At 51.4% G+C, this 13,104-nt stretch overlaps 1 protein-coding gene across 2 annotated transcripts in view; it reads right to left on the bottom strand.

The window, feature by feature from the left end:
- The window catches only part of AP2A1 (adaptor related protein complex 2 subunit alpha 1), a 42,521-nt gene extending 29,417 nt beyond the window's left edge, over positions 1-13,104 (bottom strand). For both annotated transcript variants that reach the window (XM_065535718.2, XM_065535719.2), the window contains exon 1: positions 12,912-13,104. In XM_065535718.2, coding sequence (XP_065391790.1) covers positions 12,912-12,978 — 67 coding nt within the window. In that variant the 5' untranslated portion in view covers positions 12,979-13,104. The remainder of the gene's footprint in view (positions 1-12,911) is intronic.

Below are 13,104 nucleotides of genomic sequence, written 5' to 3'. Positions count from 1 at the left end.
ATATGTGCCATCCCTCTCTCTAGAAATCCTGTCTTGTCCCTGCTCCCAACTTCTATGGAAGCTCCCATAAGCCTCACTTCAGATGTCATCTCCTCCAGGAAGCCCCTCTGATTAGCACCTCCTCATCAGTGCTAAGGGGACCCTAGTGCTGTACCATCCAATATAGCAGTTGTCAGCTAGTGGCTCCTGAGACCCTGAAATGTGGCCGTTCCAAACCGAGAGGTGCTGTCAACAGCAAACATACACGGGATTTAGAAGACAGTGTGGAGAAAAAATGTAAAATAGTTCAGTAAAAATTACAGGGGCTAGGCGCAGTGGCTCATGCCTATAATCCCAGCACTTTGGGAGGCCAAGGCAGGAGGATGGCTTGAGACCAGGAGTTGCAGACCAGCCTGGACAACATGGTAAGAACCTGTGTGTCAACAGAATAAAATAATATAAATTATAAAACATTGATCACATGCTGAAATAATAATTTGGGTATACCGGGTTATATGGACACATTATTAAAATTAATTTTGCCTGTTTCTCTCTTTTTTTTTTTTTTTTGGTAGCCCAGGCTGGAGTGCAGTGGCGTGATCTCGGCTCACTGCAACCTCTGCCTCCTGGGTTCAGTGCTTTTCATGCTTCAGCCTACGAAGTCACTGGGACTAGAGGTGCATAACACCACATTCAAATAATTTTTTTTTTTTTTTGAGATGGAGTCTCACTCTGTCGCCCAGACTGGAGTGCAGTGGCGCGATCTCGGCTCACTGCAACCTCCGCCTCCCAGGTTCAAGCAATTCTTCTGCCTCAGCCTCCCCAGTTGCTGGGACTACAGGCACCCGCCACCATCCTGGCTAATTTTTTGTATTTTTCGTAGAGACGAGGTTTCACCATGTTAGCCAGGATGGTCTCGATCTCCTGACCTTGTGATCCACCCACCTCAGCCTCCCAAAGTGCTGGGATTACAGGCATGAGTCACTGCGCCTGGCCCTAATTTTTTTTTTTTTTTTGTAGAGATGAGGTCTTACTATGTTGCCCAGGCTGATCTTGAACTCCTAACTTCAAGTGATCCACCTGCCTCAGCCTCCCAAAGTGCTGGGATTACAGGTATGAGCCACCATGCCCGGCCTACATACATATGGTTTTGTCATAAATATGTATATATACATACGCATACCTTAAATAGAGTATATATAGAGTATATATATATTTAAAGAATATATGTGTTATTTAAATATATATGCATTACTTAATTTAAATAATATGTATTATTTCATTACAGTCCTACCCCGCATATCAACATTCCAGTCATCAACAAATCGCACACACTGCAGTGGTTCCATACGATTCTCAGACCTTATTTCCACTGCACCTTTTCTATGTTTAGATGCACAAATACTTACTGTGTCACGGTTGCCTACAGGACAGTACCAAGCTGTGCAGGTTTTTTTGTTTTATTCTGAGACGGAGTTTCACTCTTGTCACCCAGGCTGGAGAGCAATGGCGTGATCTCAGCTCACGGCAACCTCCGCCTCCTGGGTTCAAGTGATTATCCTGCCTCAACCTCCCGAGTAGCTGGGATTACATGCATGCGCCACCACACCCAGCTAATTAGTGTATTTTTAGTAGAGACGAGGTTTCACCACGTTGGCTAGGCTGGTCTCAAACTCCTGACCTCAAGTGATCTGCCCGCCTCAGCCTCCCAAAGTGCTGGAATTACAGGCGTGAGCCACTGCGCCTGGGCACTGTGCAGGTCTATAGCCCAGCAGCAACAAGCTGTGCCAGACAGCCTCCGTGAGTGGTAGGCTATACCATCTCCATTTGTGTAAGCACACTCCAGGATGTTCACACCATGACAAAACCACCTAACGATGCATTTCTCAGAACATATCCCCATCGTTAAGCAATACACGAGTGTATTTATTCAATTGTACTTAAAATGATTTAAATACATACACAAATATGTGCATGTATATGTATTCTTTAACTATTCTTTAAATTTAAAGAAATATATATCATATACACTTACATATTTATATTTATGCATTTCTTTAGTATTCATTTAAAGAAATACGTATTATTATATGTATAATATATAGATTTCTCTCTTTTTTTTGAGACGGGGTCTCACTCTTTCACTCAGGTTGGAATGCAATGGGGTGATCTCAGCTCACTGCAGTCTTGGCCCCTCGGGCTCAAGTGATCCTCCCATCTCAGCCTCCCAGGTAGCTGGGACTGTGAGGTGCGCCACCACACTCAGCTAATTTTTTTTCTATTTTTTGTAGAGATAGGGTTTTGCCATGTTGCCCAGGGTGGTCTCAACTCCTCTGCCCACCTCAGCCTCCCAAAGCACTGGGATTATAAGCGTGGGTCACCGCTCCCTGCCAGGAAATTTCTTTTTTTTTTTTGAGACAGAGTCTCACTCTGTCGTCCAGGCTGGAGTACAGTGGCGTGATCTCAGCTCACTGTAACCTCCACCTCCCACGTTCATGCCATTCTCCTGCCTCAGCCTCCTAAGTGGCTGGTACTACAGGCGCCCGCCACCACGCCCGGCTAATTTTTTGTATATTTAGTAGACACGGGGTTTCACCATGTTAGCCGGGATGGTCTTGATCTCCAGACCTCATAATCCGCCCGCCTCGGCCTCCCAAAGTGCTGGGATTACAGGCGTGAGCCACTGCACCTGGCCGGAAATCTCTTTTTAAAGTATTATTTAAGTTGTATTTAAAATGTATTTACATATATACAAATATGCATATATATATGTTTTTTCTTTATATAGGATTTTTACTTTTTTTCTTGAGACAGAGTCTCCCTCTGTCGCCCAAGCTGGAGTGCAATGTCTCCATCTCGGGTCACTGAAACCTCCGCCTCCCAGGTTCAAGCAATTCTCCTGCCTCAGCCTCCCAAGAAGCTGGGATTACAGGCGCCCACCACCACACCCAGCTATTCTTTTTTTTTTTTCGTATTTTAATAGAGACAGGGTTTCACCATGTTGACCAGGCTGGTTTCGAACTTCTGACCTCAAGTGATCACCCACCTCAGCCTCCCAAAGTAAAGTGCTAGGATTACAGGCATGAGCCACTGCGCCCGGCCTTTAAATGGTCCACATCTATTTGATGCTATCTTCTGCATAACTGGTATAATTTGCTATTAAAAAAAAAAAAGAATTCAGAAAGAAAAGCAAAGCTCTTGGTCTTCTAAAGAGGAGCAGCTGTGGCCCTAAAGGGAGGGCTCTGGCAGAGGCCCAGCTCTGAAATCTAAAGGCCCGTGATGGCCAGGGAGCCCAGGGACACAGTATGGGTGCTACTGGGGTGGCGCCTGGGGAAAGGGCCGAGGCAGCTCTGGCAGACCAGGATCATGGAAAGGACAACCCGGCACTCAGGGCCAGCAACAGGGGGAATGAGCTCACTGTCACAGGAGGCAAGCAAGCCTGAGAGGGAGTTTTAAAGGGATTCTCTCCTTCACAATGGGATTTCTGGGGCCAGGCTTAAGGATGAGTCACATCTACCCTGCTCTCGAGGCATCCCTGGATTGGAGTGGTGGCAGACAGGGACAGTGGCAAGTATTCTGAAAGAGGCACACGCATTTCAGGGCTGAGAGGCTAGATTGAGAACGGTGGGGAAGGCTTCTCTGTACACAGCTGCTGGGATCTGAGGATCAAAAGATGAGGCTGAAATGGACCAGGCGGAAACAAGGGGAGGCGCGCTCCAGGCAGGAGGACCAGCAGGTGCGATGGCCTGGAGGTAGGACAGCATGAGGCAAGGCAGGCGGTCAGAAAGCTTGAGAGCTCACGGTGATGAAAGGCAGAGTCTGAGGAATGCGGAGGGTGGGGGGAGGGGGGGGCTGGAGACCAGCACAGCAGGTGGGGCCAGACCATGCAACCTCTCCTGAGTTTCCTGAGGTGCTGGGGGGCCATGGGAGGTGCCGGCCATGCTCCGTGTCCAGTAGCTGTTGCCGTGAGGGGTGTCTGGGTGCAAAGGCAGCCAACATCTTGCTCCAGGCAGAGTAAGGCAGAGTCAAGGGAAGTGCCGACGGTACCAGGGAGCTACCTTACCTTGGGGCTTCTGGTTAGGGGAGATAACGCCTTCCCTAAACATGTAAGCCCCAGATCAGGGTGGGTCTGTTACTACCACCAAAGGCATCCTGTCAAACCGGGGCCCTGCCCTGGAGGGACTAATGTGCATTTATGAAGGTAACACAGGCCTTAACCCAGCATCTCACCACAAAGGCCTTCAGAGCCTTCTAGACCAAGGACATTTTCTCTACTGAGACTGAGACCTGATGTGCTTCTTGTATAAGCCCCAACAGCCCTGAATCCTCAGAAAGTCTTCTGGAGGCTGGGTGCAATGCCTCCTGCCTGTAATCCCAGCACTTTGGGAGGCTGAGGCAGGCAGATTGCTTGAGCCCAGGAATCTGAGACCAGTCTGGGTAACACAGCAAGACCCCATCACGGCCAGGCACGGTGGCTCACACCTGTAATCCCAGCACTTCGGGAGGCCAAGGCAGGTGGATCACTTGAGGTCAGGAGTTTGAAACCAGCCTAGCCAACATGGCAAAATCCCATATCTACTAAAAATACAAAAATTAGCCAGGCGTGGTGGTACACACCTGTAGTCCCAGCTACTAGGGAGAAGGAGGCAGGAGAATCGCTTGAACCTGCGAGGTAGAGGTTGCAGTGAGCTGAGATCCTGACACTGCACTCAGCCTGGGCCATAGAGCAAGACTCCATCTCACAAAACACTGATAACACATTGAAATAATATTTTGGATATACTAGGGTAAAGAAAAGATATTAAAATGAATTTCACTGGTTGGTTTGCTTTTTAAAAAAAATATGGAGACAGGGTCTTGCTCTATTGTCCAGGCTGGAGTGCAGTGGTGTGATCTTGCCTCATTGCAGCCTCAACCTCCCGGGCTTAAGCGATCCTCCCACCTCAGCCTCCCAAGAAGCTAGGAATACAGCTGCATGCCACCATGCTTGACTAATTTTAAAAGATTTTTTTTGCCAGGGGAGACGGGATCTTGTTGCCCAGGCTGTTCTCAAACTCCGGGGCTCAACTGACCTGCCCACCTCGCCCCCACAAAGTGCTGGGATTACAGGCGTGAGCCACCGCGCCCGGCCCCCGTTTTGCTTTTGTAATGTGGCAAGAAAATTTCAACATATGCCGGGTGTGGACAGAGCAAGACTCTGTCTCAAAAAAAGAAAAAAAAAAAAAGAAAATTTCAACATATATATGGCTTGCATTTCGGTGCTGGGTTACACCACTCATATTCTCAAGGTCATCACTATTCCCGAGTGATGAAAATATATTTTCCGTAAATAACAAAATCAAACCCTCTCATTCTCCTGCTTAGTCCTCCTGCTCAGCCGGGCGAACTATTCGGGCCACCAAGACCCCGCCTGAGTTGCCCCCTTACATAGTAAGGGTTTGCATGTTCATTTCCTCCTGGATCGGAACACCAGTGCCATGAGGCCAGGGATGTACGGCTGCTTCAGTCCCCACAGTGTTCCCAGGGCCCAGGGCAGCCTGACACAAGGGAGGTGTTGAATGTGGATTTGTGTACCAAAGCCATCAATCACACAATACCCAGCTGGAAATGGGTGGGGCTGGGGCTCAGGCCTGCATCTGTCCCGTTCTTAAGGGACACCAAATTGAAATCTGTTTGACTTTCTGTGCTCTCCACAGAAGCCAGAGGGATCATGTGAAAACTTGAGTCAGACCCTAGCACGTTTTCTCCTCCAAACCCTTCCATGGCTCCCAGCAGGCTCAAAGTAAAAGTAAAGTCCTCACTGCAGCCCACAAGGGCCTGCACAATCTACCCTGTTCCCTCTCTGGCTGGATCTCGCCAAGGCAGGAGCCGCCCTCTCCTCCTCCTTTTCTAAGTCCCTGCTGCACTCCAAGCACAATCCTGCCTCAGGGCCTTTACACAGGCAGCTCTCTCCTCCAGAGGCATGCAAGCACCGTCCCCCACTTAATTAGATTCTCTGCTTCAACGCCACCTTTCCAGCGACACTCTCTGACCAGCCTACATAAGAGCATCATCCTTAACATCCCCAAGCCCTTTCCTTGCCTCATTTTGTACCAACACCTACTCCCACCTGTCTGGCCCCCGAAATATTCACCTGTGTAGTGGCCCATCTCCTCTCTAGAATGTAAGCGCCCTAGGGCAGGGACTTGTGCCTACTGCTGTAGCCCCATCACCTAGAACAGTGCCTGGCACCCAGCTGGAACTCAAGAAAGACTGGTTCCATCATTCATTCATTCATTCATTCATTCATTCATTCATTCATTCATTCAACTGGCAATCATCTCCTGAGGCCTCCCATGGGCTAGAACCTACAGAGGACAAAGCGGGGAACCCAGGGAGGAGTCAGACCCAGGGCCTGGGCTCGATGTCACCACTGCAGTAGATCACCATTTGGAGTGGGATGTGCTCTGGTGGAAGAGCTCAGGGCAGTGAGCAGCCAGCACCCCACTCCCATTGGCTCACTCGCCCAACTCTCCTAAGACCCCCTCCAACCAGACTCTGCCTAGATAGGAGGCAGCACCAGCCCTTGCTCCCTGTCAGATAAGACTTCTGCTGTATTCCTGCTGCAGACAGGAGGACAGAACACGCCCTCAGGCTGGGCCCAGCCTCAACCTCTCTCCCTCCTTATCTGCAGAATTTACCCTCCCTGCCCTCCTTAGAGCCTGCCTTTCACCTTTTCCCCCTAGCCCCACTGTGCCCTTCAGATCCTCCTGCAGGCTGGCTCCACTCTTTCCTCTGCTCCTTTCTGAGCCTGGCCTCTCCTCACCTTCTCCTCCACATCCCTCCCCACTTCTCTTCCCTGCTTGACACCTTCGCCAGCGCTCTCAGGACAAACACGGACCTAGCCTCTGCCCACTCACCAGCGTCAGATCCCATCCCTCTCTGCACCAGCCATGCTGCCCTTTTCTTAGTGTCTCGCTGGGGCATCACCATTTTTTTGTTTCCAGAAAGAATTCTTGAAAATAGAGAAGGGGACCAGGCGCAGTGGCTCACTCCTGTAATCTCAGCACTTTGGGAGGCCGAGGTACGCAGATCACTTGAGCCCAGGCGTTTGAGACCAGCTTGGGCAACATAGTAAAAATCCATCTCTGTGAACCCGGGAGGCGGAGCTTGCAGTGAGCGGAGATCGCACCACTGCACTCCAGCCTAGGCAACAGAGCGAGACTCTGTCTCAAAAAAAAAAAAAAAAACTCTACGAAAAATACAAAAAAATAGCTGGGCGTGATGGCCTGTGTCTGTAGTCCCAGCTACTTGGGAGGCTGAGGTGGGAGGATAGTTTGAACCCAGGAGGCGGAGGTTGCAGCGAGCTCAGATCGCGCCACTGTACTCCAGCCTGGGTGACAGAGCGAGACTCTGTCTCAAAACAAAACAAAAAAAGAGACAGGGTCTTGCTATGTTGCCAAGGCTGGTCTCAAACTTCTGGCCTCAAGCAATCCTTCTGCCTCCACCTCCTGAGTAGCTGGGACTAGAGATGCCCACCATGGCGCCCGGAAGTTAGGACCTTTGCACATGCCCCATCTCTGCCTTCACAGCTCTTCTGCACTGCCCGCAGCCTAGGTAACTCCCCCACTTCCTGCCCACACAGCTCCAAGGGTCTCTCGTGAAGCAAAGCCAGGCCGGAGCTCGCTGACCACACAGAGCCCCCATTCTCTCAACACGATGGCCCTCTTCCGCACTGGACTTAGGACAGCTGCAAATTCTTCCCCCCTTTAAAAAAAAAAAAATCGAGATACGGCCGGGCGCGGTGGCTCACACCTGTAATCCCAGCACTTTGGGAGGCCGAAGCAGGCAGATCACTTGAGGTCAGGAGTTCGAGACCAGCCTGGCCAACATGGTGAAACCCCGTCTCTACTAAAAATACAAAAATTAGCCGGGCATAGTGGTGGGCGCCTATAATCCCAGCTACTCGGGAGGCTGAGGCAGGAGAATCGCTTGAACCTGGGAGGCAGAGGTTGCAGTGAGCCGAGATCGTACCACTGCATTCCAACCTGGGCGACAGAATGAGACTCTGTCTCGAAAAAAAAAAAAAGACAAGATACAATTCACATACCATAAAACACCCTTTTACAGTGAACAATTCAGTGTTCTTTAGTACATTCATGATGTTGTGCAACCATTACTACTATCTAATTCCAGAACATTTCTTTTCCTTTCTTTTTTTTTTTTAAGAGATGAGGTTTCACTATGTGACCTGGGCTGGATTCGAACTCCTGGGTTCAAATGATCCTCCTACCTCAGCCTCCCAAGTAGTCCCAGCTATAGGCTTTTTCATGAACCCAAAAGAAGCTCTGAATTCTGACGGGCACAGTGGCTCACATCTGTAATCCTAGCACTTTGGAAGGCTGGGGTAGTGGATCACCTGAGGTCAGGAGTTCGAGACCATCCCGATCAACATGGAAAAACCCCATCTCTACTAAAAATACAAAAATTAGCCCGGCGTGGTGGTGCACATCTGTAATCCCAGCGACTCAGGAGGCTGAGGCAGAAGACTCGCCTGAACCTGGGAGGCAGAGGTTGCAGTGAGCCAAGATCACCCCATTGCACTCCAGCCTGGACGACAGAGTGAGACTCCGTCTCAAAAAATGAAAAAAAGAACCTCTGCATTGATGAGCAGTCACTCCCCATCGCACCAGCCCCCTACTCTAGGCAACCACTAATCTCCTTTCTGTCTCCATGGATTTGCCTATTCTAGATAGTCCATCTACATGGAATCATATGACACGTGGCCTCCTGTGTCTGGCTTCTTTCACTTGGTGTCATGTTTTCAAGGTCCATCCCTGTGGCAACATGTAGCAGGACATCGTTATTTTTTATGGCCCGGTAATATTCCATTACATAGACCACATTTTGTTTATTTCTCAGTTGATGGGCATTTGGTCCGTTTCCGTTTTCCGGCTATCATGAATAATGTTGCCATGAACACCCGTGTCTGGGTATTAGCGTGAAGGACAATTGCAATTTGTATGTTGCACCTTCTCCCCCGCGGGGCTGGGAGCTTCATGGAGGGGTGGATGAGTCTGTCCTGTTCACCAATGTCCCCAGCATTCAGCATAATTCTTTTTTTTTTTTTTTTTTTTTGAGGCGGAGTCTCGCTCTGTCGCCCAGGCTGGAGTGCAGTGGCGCGATCTCGGCTCACTGCAAGCTCCGCCTCCCGGGTTCCCGCCATTCTCCTGCCTCAGCCTCCCGAGTAGCTGGGACTACAGGCGCCGCCACCACGCCCGGCTAATTTTTTTGTATTTTTTAGTAGAGATGGGGTTTCATTGTGTTAGCCAGGATGGTCTCGATCTCCTGACCTCGTGATCCGCCCGTCTCGGCCTCCCAAAGTGCTGGGATTACAGGCTTGAGCCACCGCGCCCGGCCCATTCAGCATAATTCTTAAGACATGCGAGCCGTTCAACATACGCTTGCTAAGAAAAGGCTCTGATTCTCCAGTCCTCATTCCTGCAGCTAAATTCCTTCCAGTGCCCCAAGCCTGCATCTCCCCTCTGTCCTCTGGCTCCTCTCTGGGGTCCTGCAGTGACGGGACGATCTCTTTCCTTCCCCAACCCCCATCATCAGATCCCTTTGCAAATCCTGACAGTTTTCCCTTCAAATTGTATCCCAGGCCGGGCACGGTGGCTCACGCCTGTAATCCCAGCACTTTGGGAGGCCAAGGCGGGTAGATCACTTGAGGTCAGGAGTTCGAGACCAGCCTGGCCAACATGGTGAAACCCCATGTCTACTAAAAAGATAAAAATTAGCCGGCCGGGCGCGGTGGCTCAAGCCTGTAATCCCAGCACTTTGGGAGGCCGAGACGGGCGGATCACGAGGCCAGGAGATCGAGAGACGATCCCGGCTAACACGGTGAAACCCCGTCTCTACTAAAAAAATACAAAAAAACTAGCTGGGCGAGGTGGCGGGCGCCTGTAGTCCCAGCTACTCGGGAGGCTGAGGCAGGAGAACGGCGTAAACCCGGGAGGCGGAGCTTGCAGTGAGCTGAGATCCGGCCACTGCACTCCAGCCTGGGTGACAGAGCAAGACTCCGTCTCAAAAAAAAAAAAAAAAAAAAAAAATTAGCCAGGCGTGGTGATGGGTGCCTGTAATCCCAGCTACTGGGGAGGCTGAGGCAGGAGAATTGCTTGAACCTGGGAGGCGGAGGTTGCAGTGAGCTATGATCATGCCACTGCACTCCAACCTGGACAACAGAGACTGTCTCAGAAAAAAAAAAAAAAAAACAACGTATCACCAACCCACTTCTCACCAGTCCCTTCTCACCCTGTTAAGCCAGCACTATCTCTCACCCAGAGGCCTGCAACATCCTCCTAATTTGGTTCCCTGCTTCTACGGCTACCTCTAGAATCTGTTCTCACAGCAGCCAGAGGAATTATTTTAAAACATCAATCGGTCACGTCCCTCCTCTGCTCAAAATATTCTCACGCAGACAAAGGCCAAAGTGCTCACCATGGCCCAGAAAGCCTTTCCCGATCCTGTTCCCACCCCTCTCCACTCCCGACCTCTCTCCCTCTCACTCCCTCAGGTCCAGCCACACTGACCTTCTCCCTCTCACTTGAACACACGTCAAGCATGCCACAACCTCAGGACCTTTGAACGCACCTCCCCGTGCCAGGACCCCTTTCCTCCAAAATCCAAAGGGCTTGCTCCACTCAGCTATGACTTCTTTCATGAGGCCTACTGAGTACCCTCTCAATCCCAGTCCCTCTCCTGCCCATTTCCTCATTTTTCTTCACAGCACCAGTCAGGTCCTGAGGTTGTATCTCAGGGTGTTCCCTGTGCATATGTTCTGTCTTCCTCGGGGAAGGGAGCTCCCAAGAACAGGAGTTTCTTTTTCTTTTTTTTATTTTTGGAGATGGAGTTTCACTCTTGTTGCCCAGCCTGGAGTGCAATGGTGTGATCTCGGCTCACTGCAACCTCCGCCTCCCGGGTTCAAGCGATTCTCCTGTCTCAGCCTCCTGAGTAGCTGGGATTACAGGCACCCATCACCACACCTGGCTAATTCTTGCATTTTTAGTAGAGACGGAGTTTCACCATGTTGGCCAGGTTGGTCTTGAACTCCTGACCTCAGGTGATCCGCCTGCCTCGGCCTCCCAAAGCGCTGGGATTATAGGCGTGAGCCACCACACCCGGCAAGAACAGGAGTTTCTGTTCATTATTGTCATCCCAGCGCCTAGAACACGGCCTGGACAACACTAGAGCGATCAAAAAGTATTTGTCAAGTGAATGAATGAATAAATGAGCCTTCAGAGGCAAGACGCTGTTATGAATGAAGTTTGCAGACAAGAAGACGTCCTGAAAGAGGTTAAATGACTCGTAGGGATTCACATCCCTGGTGGGTAACAAAGGCAGCGTATATCTGCTAACAGTGGCCCCCAGCTATTCCACAACCCCCATCGCTCCGCCCCTTGTCATAACAAGTGATCATTTCTCCTTCAACTGATACCCAACCGTTTCCACCCTCCTGTTCCCTGAGCACCTACTACATGCCAGATCCTTCCATAACAGTTAAATTCTAAAACAACAACAATCACTGGGTACTTTACAGAGCTGCTGTTCAGAGCCAGCGGAGGAAAAACAATAGCCAAGTTCCATCTGGGGCCTGGAACTCGTGAAAGGCCTGACTCACAGGCATTGTCACAAGCCCCTCAGGAAGATACAATCAGCAGTCTCTCTTGACAGATGAGGAAACCGAGGGGTGAAGTCCCTCATTCAAGGTCACAGAGCTAGGGAGTGGCAGTGCTCAAACGCAAACCCAAGTCTGGCTGACCCCAGAGCCCACGCGGATACAGCCTCTGAAGACTCCTGGCAGCTCCAATCTCCAACAGCCATTCCCAGGAGTTGAGAACTGACTTGCCGCCAGGCTTCATTGTCACGACAACTCTTCCTGGCAGGGACCACTGTCCCCATATTACTGTGGTCAAACAGAAAAGGGCTCAGATCCCTGCCTGTCCTGCTGCCTGACCCCTGACCTCTCTCTGGGATTAGACTTCCCCTATCCCCAGCTTTCCAGATCTCTACCCCTCAAGCACTTCAGAACCCAACGCCTTCCTTGAGGTCTGGGCGCTCCTTCTTCTGCCCTTCCCCCAACCCGCCACTCTAACGTCCTCTCCTTTCCAGGCCCCCGTTCCCTGTCACAGGTTCTCCCAAGACCTTACACCAGCAGCTCTTTTCCTCTGTGTTCCTTGGGTCCCTCCTTTCCCCTCAGCTGCCCCTCTAGCCCCCTCCCCACTGCCTTCCATATCTTCTAAGCAATCTCCCACCCTGAAGCCCCTCTATCCCTCACCAGGGTGTCCTTATAGTCTCCCCCTCCCATCATCTCACCGCCCCAAACGCGTGGACTTTCACCCACTCTCAGGCCTCCTCTATACCACTGGCCAGGAGCCTCGGTGACCTATCTAACCCCTTTCCCCTGTATGACACCCCCTATCCCAGGCCCTCAAGCCCTGCTCCATTAGGCTTCCGGCATTCCACTTCCTCCAGGTCCCCTCTGGCTTCCTCCCATTCCATCGCTCCACAGGGCACCCCCACCATGCACTTCTTTCCCTTCTTCCCTACATTAGGAATCCCTCTAACCCCATCGTTTGTACGATCCCCCAGCTTTTCAGTCTTTCCCAGGGGACACCTCTATGCTCCCATCCCCGGGACCTCACTGTCCTCCTCCCCTTTCAAGCCCTCCCGGACCCCTCTAGCTACTCCGTGTCGTCACCTCAAGAGGCACTCTATGACACCCCAAGCCCCTGCGTGCCCCCCACCCTAAAGTTCCTCCCGGGGCCCATCTATGCTCTTTTTCTACGACCGTAGAGCTTTTGATCCCCCGGGTCCCTCTGTGACCCCCAAACCCCTCAGTTTCACGCTCCCCCCTCCCCCGCGTCTCCAGTGTCCCCCGGCCGCGCGCTCACAGTTCCGGATGTCGGAGATGAACACAGCGAGCCCCCGCATCCCATCGCCCTTGGACACGGCCGGCATGATGGCGGTGGTGTCGGCTCCAGGCCTGGCCGGACAGGGCACACAGCAGCGGGGGCTGGCAAGCGGGGACCGGGCGGAAAGGACCCCAGGCAGCGCCAAGGAGCCCAGCCGGCCGCGGGGAGGGCT

Source organism: Macaca fascicularis, chromosome 19, assembly GCF_037993035.2.
Source record: "Macaca fascicularis isolate 582-1 chromosome 19, T2T-MFA8v1.1".
Classification (NCBI taxonomy): Eukaryota; Metazoa; Chordata; class Mammalia; order Primates; family Cercopithecidae; genus Macaca; species Macaca fascicularis.
This window is presented reverse-complemented; position numbering and strand designations above follow the sequence as displayed.